This window comes from Electrophorus electricus, chromosome 12 (genome assembly GCF_013358815.1).
Source record: "Electrophorus electricus isolate fEleEle1 chromosome 12, fEleEle1.pri, whole genome shotgun sequence".
Lineage (NCBI taxonomy): Eukaryota > Metazoa > Chordata > Actinopteri > Gymnotiformes > Gymnotidae > Electrophorus > Electrophorus electricus.
Window position 1 is genome coordinate 10,739,584 of NC_049546.1, and position 16,433 is coordinate 10,756,016.

The 16,433-nt window shown below is 38.2% G+C and overlaps 3 protein-coding genes across 4 annotated transcripts in view; all 3 read left to right on the forward strand.

Moving 5' to 3' along the window:
- The first annotated feature begins 353 nt into the window (after window positions 1-353).
- On the forward strand, window positions 354-4,460 carry selenot2 (selenoprotein T, 2). The gene is made up of 6 exons (XM_027002129.2): window positions 354-668; window positions 1,195-1,305; window positions 1,592-1,718; window positions 2,118-2,205; window positions 2,787-2,933; window positions 3,101-4,460. The coding sequence occupies exons 1-5, from the start codon at window positions 451-453 to the stop codon at window positions 2,906-2,908; spliced, it is 666 nt and encodes a 221-aa protein (XP_026857930.2). The 5' UTR covers window positions 354-450; the 3' UTR covers window positions 2,909-2,933; window positions 3,101-4,460.
- A 199-nt stretch (window positions 4,461-4,659) lies between these two features.
- rnf4 (ring finger protein 4) lies at window positions 4,660-7,608 on the forward strand. 2 transcript variants are annotated; one of them, XM_035531936.1, is made up of 8 exons: window positions 4,660-4,734; window positions 5,283-5,390; window positions 5,539-5,662; window positions 5,755-5,831; window positions 6,006-6,018; window positions 6,301-6,424; window positions 6,581-6,632; window positions 6,749-7,608. In XM_035531936.1, the coding sequence occupies exons 2-8, from the start codon at window positions 5,379-5,381 to the stop codon at window positions 6,896-6,898; spliced, it is 552 nt and encodes a 183-aa protein (XP_035387829.1). In that variant the 5' UTR covers window positions 4,660-4,734; window positions 5,283-5,378; the 3' UTR covers window positions 6,899-7,608. The 2 variants fall into 2 exon arrangements, with proteins under 2 accessions (XP_035387829.1, XP_035387830.1); XM_035531937.1 differs by lacking the exon at window positions 5,283-5,390 and having other exon boundaries at window positions 4,667-4,734.
- A 1,100-nt stretch (window positions 7,609-8,708) lies between these two features.
- The window catches only part of fgfrl1a (fibroblast growth factor receptor like 1a), a 37,615-nt gene continuing 29,890 nt past the window's right edge, over window positions 8,709-16,433 (forward strand). The window contains exons 1-3 of the mRNA XM_027002144.2: window positions 8,709-8,928; window positions 9,178-9,244; window positions 9,821-9,917. Coding sequence (XP_026857945.1) covers window positions 9,854-9,917 — 64 coding nt within the window. The 5' untranslated portion in view covers window positions 8,709-8,928; window positions 9,178-9,244; window positions 9,821-9,853. The remainder of the gene's footprint in view (window positions 8,929-9,177; window positions 9,245-9,820; window positions 9,918-16,433) is intronic.

Below are 16,433 nucleotides of genomic sequence, written 5' to 3' on the forward strand. Positions count from 1 at the left end.
GTAGTTTCATAGTAAGTGAAGGATAAGTATATTTAATTATAAAATTACTATGCCATTGTAAGCTGTATATACCACAAAACAAAATGTGGAGCTGCAACAATATTGAAATATGTAGCATCTTAGCAACATTCAAAGATCCAAAATATGAGATTTTTCCATGTTTATTTTAGCAAACCCTAACTCCTACACGATAACAATGATATCTTTGTTTTTTTAATTTTACTAAATAATAACAAACTCACTGGGTGACGCTACAGTAGAATGAATAGTATTTTGGGAGACAAATGATAGAGCCTCTCAAAGGGCTTGTATTTTGAAATTCCCTTGATCAGCTTTGAAATTTGCTGGTGTTGCCAAAAAAAGGGACGAATTCGAAGAATCACTAAGCCAGTCATTTCTAACAGTGGCAGGGGACGTTGCTTTTATGCAAGTCCCATAACTTTTACAGGAATGGCCGAATACAGTCAGACGGGTATATTAACGGCATTGTTGCTGTTTACAGTCGTCACTCTGCGAGATATTTACCTTGGCAGGACCATGACTCAACAGCTTGAGCATCAGGCTTCGGAAAGCATGGGGCCCGAGAGTTATATGGATCAAGATATCCACACACAACGGCATACCAAGCCGAAATTCTACACAGGTCCAGTCCTGAAGTTCCAGTACTGGTGAGGCGCTTAGATAGATATTTAATCTTAGCGGCTTCCAGGCGAGACTTATGTTTTAAAGCTAGCTAGCTATCCTAGCTAACGTAAGATAGCTATCGTTGCCTCTACATTGTGAATGGGTAATGTAACCTAGCTATTAGCTAGCTAATACCTAACGTTATCAGATAACCAGTCTAGCTAGCTATCTGAATTACTGATCAATTAATATTATCCTTTATGACCTCCACGTACTGAGCCCTGCTTTATAAGACTCGTCGTTTCTGTTGTTACATGTTTATGATAGCCATGTCTCGTCCTAAGAGACATACAAGTGAGCTAAGGTAGGTCAGCTAACTAACTAGCTATCTTACTGAATGGAAGCTTACTGACTAGCTGGAATAGTAGCAATTTTGTCAAGCTTTCCACAATTAGAGGAAATTGTTACTTTCCTCTAATTTAAAATTGTGATTTTAAAATGGTTTGCAGTGAATTTATAGCAATGTTGATTCATAATAATGTGTTAATGTGAGAATTTCCTTGTTTTCAGTATATCCTGAGGTTACAGTAAGGTGTTCCAGGAGTACTCCCGGTCTATTAGCCAGTTGTACCCGGACATCCGAATTGAAGGCGAGAACTACCCTCCCAAACCCATCAATAAGTGAGTCAATTATCCAAAAATATAGTGTCTGAAAGTGACATGAATACATTTTGAATGAATACATATAGCTAGAGACGTTAATTCCTGCCATTCATTTTAATGGGACAAAGTAAAAGTGTTCTTTTTGTCTAATGTCTCATCTGACACCTGAATAGGCTGGCTGCAGTTGATATTGTCCCTTTCTAAATAATTTTTTTAGATTATCTTCTGGGCACAGGTTGTGACCATTTGTGGCGGGGGAGACTTGCCTTAAGTGTGCCTCACAGATTCATTGTGTGTTTCACAGATATATTTCAAATTTAATCTCCTACTTCAAATTGCTTGCCATTGCCCTGATTGTCACTGGACAAAATCCTTTTCAAATGCTTGGAGTGAACACACCAAGAGTTTGGTCCTGGGGCCAAGAAAATAAGGTATGAGATTACTTCTTCTCTCACCATGCTGCATGTGAGAAACAGTGCAGGTGTATTCCAAGCATATTTGATCAGCAAAGTAGGTATCGAGTTGTCTTCAAGTTGTGTATTCTGTCACAGATCATTTATTAGCAGTTATTAAGATTTTTAAAAATTCATGTATATAGCCGTAGGTATCACATTTTTGCCAGTGTACAAATGTAGCAGGCTAGTGTGAAGTAGTTCCATATCTAACAACTTTTTGACAACTGATTTTCTATAACAGCACTTTAGGAAAATGTGGATTTCTTTATTATTATTCTGTTCAAGCACAGAAAACCTATGGGATCCTATGTGGGGGGTTTGGTTGTTGTCTTACTAGTCATAGTTTTTGGGATTATTGTTTATTTGTTCTTTCAGATATTCTCGTGTCTCATGGCATTCTTCCTCAGTAACATGTTAGAAACCCATTTCCTGTCTACAGGAGCATTTGAAATAACATTAAATGGTGAGATTTCTTTTAAGACCACCTGCTTGACCATTCTGAAACATCTAAGCATTTGCTTTTTGTTCTTCATTTTCAGGCTGGCTATCCTGCTATTCAAACTATTTGCAGATATTTGTATTGACAGTTAGTCATGAGCAAATTCTTAAATCAGCAACTATTTTAGGTTTATTAATGGCACGACTTGTTCTCATTATTGATTAAACTGTCCTTGTAGTTTATTAGTTGACACTGAACTGACAGATTTATAGATGAAAATAATTATTGTGGCCAGATTGAAACTGAAGAGCTCTTGGGTTTAAGGGAGCTTGACCAGAAAATTAATAACTATTCTTAAGTTATTCTTTCTCATGGTTTTAGGTATTGAACCTATTTTAGTTGGTTGCCAGATATTCCAGTTATTACAGACAAACTTCTTTGTGTTGTATAATACTTAGACTAATTATGTCCTTTAGTGTTAAGTTGAATGTGTGGTTTTTATATCTGTCTTCTCTGTATGTGTTGAATTGCATACTAAACACATTGAACTTAATGTCTGTACCTGCCTTTTTACATGTGCCTCAAATATGCCTATTTTTTTGTAGATGTTCCAATTTGGTCAAAACTGCAGTCAGGTTATGTACCCAACATTCAAGAGCTATTCCACATCCTAGACAACCACCTCAAGATGAATCAGGTCGACAAGCTAAAATTCCCCTCACCATAGTACTGTTGCACAAGCTGAGAGACAAGTAAGTGATAAAGGCAGTATATTGCCACCAGTGTTTTTGTTTGTTTGTTTGTTGTTGTTTTTTTTGGGGGGGGGTTGTCAGGGGTCATCTCAGGATATACACTGAACTTGCTTTCCCTAATATGTTCGGCCATAGCTTAATTAGCCTATACTGATTGATTGGTGCAGGCCCCTGGGGCGGTTTCTTTGGTCAGTGGGACTGTGGACTGTGGCGTAATGAAGGCCTGCACTGCAAACAGCCCGCTGTGTGTGCAGACTGGATACTCGTGCCACCACACACACTTCCCCTGCCCCGTGACGCACTCCTACAGGTCGGCTACATCTCTGCTGGGCAGCATGCTGTCTCCACTGCATCCACTTTAGGAGACTCACCTGCAAGATGGGCACATTGAATTTGGTTTTAAATGACAAAGGTGAAGATTTGCGCAGAAGAGAGGTGAATTGACCAAAAATGTGGTCAATGGATTGTGTTAAATTCTAGATCCAAATGTTCTCTTACTTAACTGTGATTGAATTTTTTTTTATCTTCTTTTTTTTTCATTTTATCTGAAAGTCTTTGAATGACCATGTAATTGTTGGTTTGCACTGCTGTAGCAATGTACTGTATTTGGGATATCTCCAGCTGTTTTCAGCGTAGCTGAAATGATTGTGTTCTGCTGAAATGTGCAGTTTGTTTAGATCACATTCTGTTTTAGGTGAAGTGCTCAGAGGTGTAATTTCATGTCTTTATAATATAGCTAAAGTTTAACTTGGAAAATGTTGTGCTCTTGAATGGGGAAATATTGTATTATTTGGATCTACAACCTCATACTTATCAGTTATATTCGAAATAATCTAGTCTTGAGTCCAGCTGGCTATTTAGAATAATTGTGGAAGCAACCACTGTCTTGAAACACTGCATTAAGCAGATAGTTGGGAATGGTACTTGTATTTCCAAACACTCCTTCAATTTTTACATCTCTCTCCTTGTAGATGTGGGAAAAAAGCAGTCTTCTGTTTTAGTCTAATTGTTGGGAATTTGTAATAACATTTTATTGGGATTCAGCTTGGGGGAACATGGTGGAACTTTTACATTTGTTTCAGAGTGATGTAAAAATAAAGAATCAAGTAGACAAATGTATTCACTTTCCCCTTGCCACTACATAGAGATAAGAAAACATGACTAAAATTGATCTCCTGCTTCTTTTGTAGAAACTTTATAGGCTTAAAACATTTATTAAGGAATAAAGCATTTTGGTAGTGTGGAAACAACAAAGGCTAAACTATCAGGCTGCCTTAGTGCATACTGCACAGTGTATAGGACATCTCTGCATGTAACAGATTTTTGTTTTATTTTTTGACAGTGAAAATGCAAATTACAGTTTTCACCACTGTTTCACTGCCAAAATATCCTATTTTGTGATTTGTTTATATTAATGAAAGTTATATTAGTCTTGCATTGTTAAATGTTACATTGCTACAAGTTCTTATAATACAATGGTTATAGTGATAACCGTATTCGTCTGTCGGGTAAACATTACAAAGAAAATCCCAGACGTCTGTTTTTAATTCTCTTAACTAATTTATAATCTTGCTCATCTTGGACCAATCTTTTACCATTTTTTTTTAAATCAGATAGGATTGGCATACGTCACGCTTTATTTAGTTTACGGTTCTAGCACTGGAATACAGAAGTCCATGGAGTAAAGTACTCCAAACCAGTAGATGTCACCGAGAGTCGTAGGTAACGTTATTTCGCTGTTATTGCGTGTTACTGTTTTTTTTCCCTCATTTCAAACAAGCTGACTGGTCGAGTGTTAAGAGTATGTAGCTATACAACTTTATATTTTAAGACATCTGAAACAGTTTGTTTTAGTGGATGTAGAATACAGAATATAACAAAAAATATTGCTGACTAACCTATTGGCTTAATCATTTATTCTGAAAATCTGCTGTGTGTGTTGGCTAGCTATCTAGCTAACGCTAACTAACTTATTTGAACTCGGTTTGAAAATACTGCAGTATACTTGGCGCAGTGTCGGTGTCGTTTGTTGTTTCAGGTTACAACGTGGTAGCTAGCCAATTGAATTATTTCTTGAATTAACTAGTACCCATGAGTTTACGTAGATAAGCTATCTATTCTAAATAGCTTGACACGATACCGACTAATGTCTATGGCTAGCTAGCTAGCAAAACGTTGGTATTGTTAGCCATGTTTGTAGGTAAACGTAAATTTAGATGGTGCTGCAAATAACTATTACTCTGACTACTCGGTTATAATATAACTAGCTAAATAAATTTGGGGTTAAACGAAAAACACGTAGCTAGTTCAGCTAGCTAGGACCCCTAATTGTTGTCTCCTGTTTTACAGTTGGGTGCCTACACGGTCATATTGGAGATTGAGAAGCTCGCTAGTTAACTATACCGTCAATGTGATAGCTTCACACTGCTTAGCACCGCACGCAACATGAGTGGTTTGGTGAGAGGGTTTTTATATTTAAACACTTGAACATTCACGTGAACGTTACAGATTAGATTTACACCACAAGAAACTGCTTTTAGGCCTGACTTTATTTACTTTTTGTCCCACTCAAAACGAGTGTTTTGTAAAACTTTCCTCCTAACAGACTCAGCGGAAAAGACGAACAGGTTCACTCTCATGTTCTCGGCGCAGCAACAAAAGGACTAGGACTCAGATGTCTCAGACGGTCATGGAAACCATTGATGTGATGGAAAACGACAGACTAAGCAGTGAGTGCAACCTAAGTTTCAGTTAGCTACTTCAGTCCTGCCCCCTCCCCTTAATCACTGCCCTTTTTTCTTTTCTATGTACTTCTATGAAGGTGAGGAGGTAGTAGACCTAACCTGTGAAGGCTCAGAGCCAGCTGTTGTTGATCTGACCAATAATGATTCTGTTGTGGTGAGTTCTTAGCTTTTACTTTCACTATTCACTATTTCTAAAAAGAAGAGATGGTCGATTTTCTTCTTTAGAGTTTACTTGTACTGCATTTAAATTGGAATTTTGCTGTTTATGATTTTTTTGTGTGTGTTCATTTATTGTTTTGTCTATGTTTCATCACCTTGTGGAAATCAGCTTGTAGATGAAGGTAATTATCTTGTTGTTTTCAAAACTACAGTATGTGGACCTTTTGCCACTGACGTGCTGTTGTGTTTGGTGGGGGGTGTATGTGTACTTGTTAATTTGGTATATGCTAATATGGAGAAGTCAAATTATAGCATTTGAGAGCAGTTGGTCCAGCCTTCTTTCATACATTTGTAGCTCATATAGTGTATTTTATATGCATGTTCATGGATATTGATATTGTAGTTAAACTTTGTTTATTCTATTGTATATAGGAAAGTGACTCACTGTTATTGCTATGTACCAGGTACACAGAGCAGAGATGGACAGGGCACAGAGAGTTATGTGCTGAGTAGTGATGAGGAGGAAGACACAAGTCTAAATCTCAATCCATCTTTACTCTCTTCTCTACATGCTAGCACCAGAGCCAGGTAAGTCTAACTTGCCACATCAGGGACTAGTTTAAAAAAAAAAAACCACACACCTTATTTATGCTTATTGTTGAGCATAGTGTCAAGTGTCAAATGCATCAAAATAAAAACATAAACACCTACCATGTCAGTAGCTGTTAATCTGTTGAATCACAGGTCTAAACCAGGAACGGTTAGCTGTCCTGTGTGCATGGATGCATACGCAGAGGTAAAAAAAACAACAAAAAAAAACAACACTTGTTTAACTGAATATATTGTAGGTTAAGTGCTTATTCTTATATGAATTGTTTTTGTGGACCTGAGCTCCTCACTAATCTTTCCCAGATCGTTGACAGCGGCCGGCTCATGGTATCCACCAAGTGTGGCCACCTGTTCTGCAGTCAGTGCATCCGCGACTCCCTCGCCAGGGCCCACACCTGCCCAACGTGCAGGAAGAAACTCACTTACAAGCAATATCACCCTATATATATCTGATGTCAAAGAAAGATGTATTTTCACTGACCTGTGACAAGAACAGTGCACTTTTACAACCAGTTTGTATGTTTCTGCCAAACTTCTTATCTATGGCCTTTGAGGCATCACCTGGACCTCAACGTTTCGTGACTATATGCCAACAATGCGATGATAAAATAATCTGCCTGTTGGAGGGATGGACACAGCCAGAGGAAATCTAACTTTTGAAGGGTTCTTTTTTCACCTGGTCTATATGCAAGCTGCTCTTAAATCTAGTACTCCTTCATAAATTTGGGGTTTAGATGTTGAGCACTAATATTTAAGTAATGTGAATTGTTTTACTGCCCTGTTCCCCAGGAATCTAGCAGAAATATATCTCATGGATTCTGGAAGAAAAAGCAAGAATGTTGCTTTGAAATGGTGTATGATACTGTTGAGTCAGCCCATGTTACTTTACTCATGTCTACCATTAGAAGTTAACCAGATTCACCATGCAATTTGGAACTACATTCCTTTAAGTTTGATTCTTTATTTTTTCAGACAGTGCTTTGATTTGCTTTTGGTGTGTGTAAATGTAATCTGTTGTAATAAATGTGGGTGCAATACAGTCTGTTCACTGCACCTATTAATTGTAAATGTGTATGTATTTAATGTATAAAAGTTGAGCAAGGTTAGAAGACTGGCAATACAATGTAAAAGGGAAGTTTGTTTCAATAAAAGAGTGAGCGCTATTCGGTTGTTGATATTTTGGCGTCGGAATGGGGGGCACCGCTTCCATGAATGTGACCTGATGTGAAATGTGAGCGTGCAAATAAGTCCTTGTAGTAACCTGAATTTAAAGCAAGGCTCTGTAAAGCAATACCCGGCAGTGTTTAGATGCCAATGTTTTATAATTACCACAAGATGGCAGTGCTTATAAGAACACAAAATCCCCCCCTTTTAGGTTATCTTTGAATCTTAAAACTCGATTTTTCCTTCAGAAAATAATTTTAATTAGAGTAATTTTACTTATTGGCAAGTGTTTATATTTAACCTCTAATCACAAAAATGTCTAGTGCGTTTCAGTCTGCAAAATATTACACGTACGATTTGCATCTGTCAATGGACTTTTAAACCAAATAAAGTGAGATATTCTTGATTTTTATTCAGTTGTGGTTACCACTTATTAAATTGATAAGTAAATAAGTTTGCATGGAATAATGGACCTTATGTGTCTTTTTGTGTTTCCAATTCACGGGAAACATGGATATTGAGAAAATAATTTTTTTTCCTTGACACTTGAGATATGAAATATATAGTGAATTCTAGTTTTATATATATATATATATATATATATATATATATATATATATACAATGGTTTGGGGACAATGGTTAAATAAATATGATTATATAGATAATGGTTTGGGGACAATTATAGGGAGGTAAGAATTGTGTACATTAGTTTTTAATTTACCTCCGAGGTTCCTGGTTCACACAGCAAGGCTTCTGCGAAAAGAGTAATTTTAAGCCTTATCAGTGTAAGACTGTAAAAATACGGTTACTGCATGGACATCCGTACTGAACGGGGTGGGGGTGGGGGGGTAAATACAGTACTGCATTAATACTGTTCTATTTGCTAAGGTTTGTCAAGGAAAATAAAATATACTCGATATTACACAGTAAATATTTTGCTGTTAATAATAATTATGACAATGATGCAATTTTTAATAGAAAGGAGGCAAGTAGTGCAGAACATTTTCTGCTACTGAATATAAATAACACGGATCAGAAACCTTCGTTGTGATTGGTCAAAAGTTCACCGTAGGGCTGGACCGTCGTACGGACTTCAGTGTAGTGTGACGGGACGTCTGACAATGTTGTTTGGCTAAAATAAGTGACTAACGGTATATCGCAGGCGTCGAGTTTTAACAACCACTGCTAATTCATCAGGTCCTGTGCATTAGGAAGGCACTACCTCAATATTGACGTTTGTAAAGACCAGACAGCACAAAGTATATCAAATTTCGAGTTACGCCAGAAGTGAACTACATGCGAGAGCTGTAGGCTACGGTACGGTCTATGGTGGACTGTCATCCAAAGAATTTCAGCGCTTGTTTAATTTATTAGACCGCGTGCGCAAGTTAGTAAGTTAGCTAGCTAGCGTTAGCTAACTTGGAAAATTGTTCTTTTTAGCATAAGCGTTAAAGCAAGCCGTTGTTATTTGTACTGGCTGGATTTTTTATTGTGCTGACAGCGGATTTAGTTCGGATACTGCTGTCAGTATTAATAGGTTAAACTTCATTTGTTTGGACGTTTTAGTTATCGATGTAAGCATGATATTACTGTCATTTTTGGAGGAGAAATTCGTGGTTTTCCTCGACTGTTGGTAAGTTTCTATTTTCCCTGAAATTGTTTGGTTTTCCTTTGATTCTTAGTGTTCAACCCAAAACGGCGGAATAGCCTGAAGGTTTTCAGTGTGTTAAATAATGTATCAGAGTGTAGTGTGTTATCCTCTGACAATAAGTAGTCTACACTTAAATGCTAGGTACCCCGCTTTTTATTGATTTGAATGGAAGGAAAAGGTAGCAAGCCAACTAGATATTTTACAGTGACCATGGGAAAATTGCACTTCATTATATATATATATATATATATATATATATATATATATATATATATATATATATATATATATATATAATGTGTGTGTTGTTTTTTTTTTCCTGTTGAATATTTTCAACATGTGGAATGACAAACTCTTCTTGTGATTGGTTACAAGACTGCAGTTTTGTTTAAAAAAACAAATCCTCAGTGCAAATTTCCCCTAACCCTAACCCCCTCCAAAGTAAAAATCTATTAGACATTTGAGTATCTTTGAGTACAGCTGTTTAATGTTGACTTTCTATGAGCAAAATTTATATTTTTCTACTTACTAAGTGCTTGTTCATGATTTGCCATATAGATTCAGGAACCAGTGGCCTTTTCTAGGAACATCATGGACCTTTTATGGATTGTTTTGGTCCTTTGTGATATTATTTTCCTAACAGACTGTGCTCGGGGTGAGTAAAACTGTGGTTTTCTACTTTATAAAGTGTCTGAACTAACAAATGGCATTTTGAATGCTCAGAACAGGTCAGAGGTTCACTACCAAAAACTAATATGCAACACATCATTACATAAGACCTAACCTTTCTTTTATTCATAAATACAAGATTGACTTTCTGTGTCATTCTGTGTCAGAGTTTAAGCACATAAATGCTAACAGATTGTAACTTTTAACAGAGCTTTGTGCTTGCTGTGTATTGTGTTTTAGGTAGTGTTTATCATTTACAACTAAACATGATGGAATGTGAATAAAGTTAATTATATGGTTAAACATTTTATTGTTGTATGCCTCAAAGAAAACACAATTGATAAAACAGATCCTTTACTAAGCTCAAATGTTAATAAGTAGCTTCGCAATGAAGGAAAAATATTCTAAATGTAAATACATATGTATTTATTTAAAAATAAATAACAGGTAATTCAGTCATGCCCCATGCAGTTTAATTCTTCTGAAATTTCATATTTTGCCTCATTTTAACTGAATATCTTATAAGTTTCCAACATCTTCAAGTTCAAGTTTGGTTTATTTGTCACATACATAGTCATACACAGTACAACACGCAGTGAAATGGTGGATTTCTTAAAACATTTAGGGGCATAAAAAGGCTCTAGAACTAGATCTATAAAGTTACTTTCCAGAATCTGTAATGTGTAGAGCAAAGTGACAATTTATTTATTTCCTGAGTCTCCTTTATACTCCTGAGTTTACTGCATTGAAATACAACCAGCCCAAATCCAGAAGGATCCCTTGAACCTCCTTAAGTTCAAAACCAGGTTTGGAGCATGAAACCTTCAAAGCTTGTCTCTGTCTTTGTTTCACTGAATGCGATCCTCTCACATTAGCCAGTCTCCGGCCTTCCTCTTTGGGCTGCAGCAAACCATCGTTTCCATTCAGCAGTGGCTGAATGCAGGCCCAGGCTGCTGATGGGAGAGATAGCACAGCTCACTGACTCCACTCCATCAGGGCTGCAGGTGAAGCGTGAGCGGAGTGGATTCTCCCTTTTTCCCTTAGCATATGTCTCAGACTCAACAGGCTGTCGCCGAGACCGGCAGAGAAAAGATGGGGGTTGGGGGGATGGGGGGTTAGAAAGTCATAGAAAAGGGGCGGAAAGAGAGAGGGAAAGAAACCGTCCAAGAGCGGCATCAGAGAAGATTGCATCTGTGAGGGAGCTCCGGAACAATGTGGCATTCACGGACACACAGCCGCTGCCTTCACGGAGACGCTTGGGCTAAAGTAAACAAAAATGCAGTGAGCATCACGATTAGATTAGGCAGTTATATTTGTTTGCCGCACAGTGTCGTAGATTTCGGATGGTCAGTTCTTGTAAATCAGCAGCACCGACTCGCTGCCTTGATCGTATCAGGACATGTAACCGCAGGCTTGTTTGATATGTTACACACTTGATGCTACAAAGGGGAAAGAGGGGAAACAGACAAAAGTCTATCTGTTTGTCACATGAAGACCAGCCAGATGGCGATCATGTTATCTTGGGAATTAGATATTAGAGAGTGCAGGCTTTTGTGTTTCAAAGCTAAGAAATTCGATTAAAGGATGGTTTGGCACCCTTTTGCCTTTTGATAGGATGCTTTGGTTTGGTGTCCCTTGTTGCTTGGTAACTCCATTGTTGTGAGTTGTTTACTTTTATTTGTCAAATTCTTTAACATGGGATCTTAGGAGGAGATATTTATGGATGTCTTGTTATCTCCTTTAAAAATTTAGTGCTGTTATTAAACAAACTATTGAAGATGAGCTCAACATTGAAAATTGTATAGAACAGTTTTCTTATGCTGCTCCTTTGCTCTATAGGGAGTATGAAAGATTGAAAGAGTGTGACCACTCAGTGCATATTAATATTATTGGCTAATTTTATGTTTGCATCCGTTTTATTGTAATGCATTACAAGCTATGTTTCTGATATTTCTGTGTTATTAAGTGAATGGCGTCCTACATGGTTTAGTAGAATTTTCCGAAATTAGAGAACACTACTAGAAGTTTAAATGTCATGTTCTGATGTTTTATGTATGTCTGGTTCATTATTATGTATTATTTACTGTACCCACACCTTCATTATCAATTTGTTAAAAAATTCCTCCATTATATCTGCAGTAGTTCCTGAACTTGCATCATTGTCTTGGATACATGTTGCACCATTAGCAAACAGTCAAAGATCAGGAAAAATGGATGACCATATTGTTTAGTGCCAGGCTGGGGATTCACTAAATTGCTAATTTTGTGACCCTTGTTACATGGGGACTGCAGAAGACTGTAAGATGAGTAAAATTTAGCAATTTGCTTGTTGAAGTGCTGTTTGTTTTCTGCTGCCAGAGAGACACACATGGACATATTCAGCTTTCACATAGTTTCTGGTCCTGAGCATTTCAAAGCGGATGAGTTAGCATCTGTGTCTGTCCACTGACCATCCCAGTCATTGTGTGTATGAAATCCCAGTTAAGTCAGTTTTGGCTTTTTGGCCAAACAGCTAGAAGCAAAGTGCAACATGGAATTCCAGCAATTTGTTGATATAATGAGAGTTTTTGTATTTTATGATGCAAAGTTTACAAATCATAAATAGATGTTATGTAAAACATTGACAAGATCTGCTAAGTCTAAATATTTACAAAGGAAAGATTTGCTACTATAGTTCAGCATTAGAAATTTTTATGGACTTGCTCTAAAAATCTGAAAATTAGTTAACCTTGTTTTTAAGTATATACTGAGTGATCACTACCGCTGTTCCTAATAGCCTGCCCAACACTTTACAGACAATTATGCTTTGTGATCCACTGTTCTTGGCAACATTATTGTACTCTGAATCAGGTGACAGACTATACCGAACTCTGTACCATTGTGTCAACTTTTAATGGACTCTTTCATGAGTGAATGTTTTAAATACAAATTTACACTGTAATTGTACATGTAAATGCTGTTTACACAAGCTCAGCGTAAACTGATTTAAATTATATACACAAACTATCCAGACAGAATCTTTTATAAAATAAACAAACAAACAAAAAAGACACATCCTTCATGAATGAAGCCTCTGGAAACATGGCACCATTATGCAGAGAACTAGACAAGTATCCTCATCAGTTGACTTTTGAGCCTACAGAACTGACTGCTACCTATAGCCAAAGTAAGTCTACCTAAGAAACAGCGTCTCAGTGTATATTACATATTGGGTTACAGAATATGAAATTACATAGGATATTTTTGTTTCTATTGGCCTTATTTTATTATTCATAAATGTAGTTATTTTTATGCTCAGTTTCTCCCTGACAATATGAGGTCAAACATGCAGTAATTAAATTATTTCACAGAGGAAGAAAAGAAGTGAGAGTAGGATAGTTAAAGACCCTGTGGGTGTTTGTGGCCTATCTTGAACATGAGCTGAGGTGTTCAGAGGTGCCTGCTATTTTGTTTATACTGATGTGGACCACCCTTGTTGCAGATACACCTTGAGACATGGAGCAGAGGCTTTGAAGCGTACACAGTTCTGCTCCTAAAATAAATAACCTCCAAACACATGATTGGATGTGAGGAGAAATTGGAGATTAGAGAGAATTTTTTTTTAATTACAAAGGTTAATTAACAAGAAATAACAGAATATGTGGATATAAAAAAGGTATTACAGAAATCTAGACATTTGTTCACCCCCACCCCCAAATCCCCTAACTTTCCCTTCCTCTTCTTCTCACTTTTTCTGTGCTTTTCTTACCTCCATGGTTTATGACCATTGAGAAGCCAGTGGAAGTTAATTTACCTTGTTTAAGAAATAAGGTGTCACAGTTGGCATGCCTCACTTATCCCCAGAGCTTTGCTTTAAGCAGCCAAAATGTGTCAAAACAGTGTGGGATAGATGCTTGGCTACTATGGCTTATCCTTTATCTTTTTCCCTTTTAGTTAGATGCAGCTGTTAATGTTATGAACTATGGACCTTACTTACTAGTAATGATTAAAGAGATTTGTTGCTATAAACTTTGGAACTCTAGTCCCCAGTAATTAAAGAGTGATTTGTGAGATATTTAGGCTATCTAGGGACACTTTGGCATTAACAGTACTGCCAAAAAAGTATCTTCTTTTTTTTTTCTTTTTTTTTTAGAAAAATACATTAGTTGTTTTGGGGAAAATAATATTAATCTTAATTGCATTTTAATATGGTCAAATAAATGTTTGTGTTAATAGCTGTAGAATGTTGCCTTGTATCAGCACTAAGGAAATCGCCACCATAAATGACTCTTGTTACTAAGATGTCCACAACGACTGGTTCCCAGAGAGAAGTTGTGAGAAAGCTGTGACATGTGGTCACACTATGCAAGGAAACAGGAAGAATAGCTGTTAAGTGGGCCCAATAAAGTTATCATGAAGTCAAATGGTGTTTACACAGAGACCATTTTTATATCACCTTCTCTCATTAGCAATAGACTGCAAGTGGCCTTCTTCTGTAATAAGGTGGGGGAAAAGTCTATTCGATATAAACGTGGTTTGCTACACTAAAGTACAACTGTCTCTGTAAAGCCTTGCACAAGACTAGACTTTAGGCATTTGAACAAAAAAAAGTACACAGAATCTAGACAGTATTTTGGGAAAGGAACAGTCCCATTGTGGACTTATCACCCATGTGGGGCACAAGCTTTTATTAGCCTATCTGATTAGGCTCCTGGGGTGATGCAGAGACATATGGCAGCCTATGGACATCTCCCCATCCATTGGTTTCTTGGAAGGCCTGAAGAGTTCTGCCGTTGGCCTTGGTGCCATGTGGTGCCTAGATGCTGGTACAGGATCATGTTGCTCTATTCGGGAGGTGTCTTCTCTGTGGGAGTGAGAGAGAAGAAAAACAGCCTGATTTGAGGGTGTAGGGGGCTGTAAAAATATTTATCTAAGCACAAGACAAGGAGCATGGGTTCAGCACACCAATTGTGGGTAGAGCGTGAGGTTGTAAGATGGCACTGTTAAAGCTACAATAACAGCAAGACTTCACATGGTGGGGCAGTAGGTACACAGATCTGTCACATAGAGTCATCCCTAACTTCACCCCGACTCCTTCTACACCTGCACCTGCTGTAATTGAGGGTCCTACAGCAGTCACTCAGTGTTGTGGCTGTTTTGTTACTTGCCCTCCACTAGTGTACAGCAGTGCCTATGAAGCCCTGATGCATCAATGGATTATTGTTGTGGGCCGGTGGTCTGTGTTCAGTCAGTTCCTCATGAAAAAGGGCAAAGGTTAGATGAGACAACCAGAGAGTGGGCCAGGTTGGGTCACATGCCTGACCTTTCACCAGAGGTCTTAGAATAACATGTTAGTTCTCCCCTGGTGTCCGCCTGTGTTTCCAGTCTTGGAGCATTTTTTTAATTAATATCGCCTTTTCAGTCTGCCATTCTCTTCTCATTCAGTCCTCGCCCACCCCCGCATCCGTCTCCAGCTGTTCTTTTGGGCGCGTTACAAATGAGATGTTGAAAAGCAGTCTTCTGACTAGAGACAGCTCCTCTTGTTTTCTTTGGGATTTGGCATGTCAGTTTGTGTTGGGGCCTGCTCCCTTCCAGCAGCTGTGTATATGTCATGTGTTGGGGAGTGCTTTGTGGCTTCTTCAGAGCGAGAGAGCAAGAGAGCGAGAGAGAGAGAGAGAATGCCACACCAGCCTCAAACAAAACAAGGCATGCACATGATTGATAGCCCACACCTCTTCCACTAGCGTCCCCCTCGTCACCCTCTCTGCTGACACACAGATGTAGTCTTTTTACAAAAGCCCCATCCCCCTTTCACGAAAGGAGCTAGAGCTTAGGATACTCAGCTGCATGACTCCCAGGCCAGCTATGTGCCATGGCCCAGATATGTACTGCAACTCCACTACCGCCTTCACTGTGTGCCAATATGCCATGTGACCGTCCCAAATTATTAGGGTTGGAACCTGTGCTCAAGGTGCTGGCGCCCAGAGCGATGGGACACTCATGGCTGCTACCCTTGAATTGTTCAGGGTGTTGACTGGTCTAAGGCCAGACAGCTCTGAGCCCAGCATCTCTTCATCCACAATCTCTCCGGTGGCAGCACAGTAGTGCTCACACAGAAATTCTCCAGCAGCATTTAAGAAACCTGTATCTATTTTATATAGATCATAGTTCCCATCACTGTAAAGGTTTTTGTGTTTCAGTCAACGTGCAGCACAACTGTGCAAACTGGCCCGGACACTTATTTAAGGATTAGATACTCACACCCATCTGTGGCATACATAAACCAAAACTGCCAGTTCCAAAATGTAACACTGATCATACATTGTGCAACAGAGTTTACCCTCTTGGTTACTCACAGTGTGTTTTTAGGTCTTTTGGGAATGTAAACTGTTGCCCCTGATAATACTCTGCTGTCTTTTTGTCCCTTCGTTATATATCTGTCTGTTGCTGGGGTATCCTTTTCAAGGTTAAAGGATCCCCATACCGCCACAGATAACATGCATAGCAGTGTTGATTGACATTA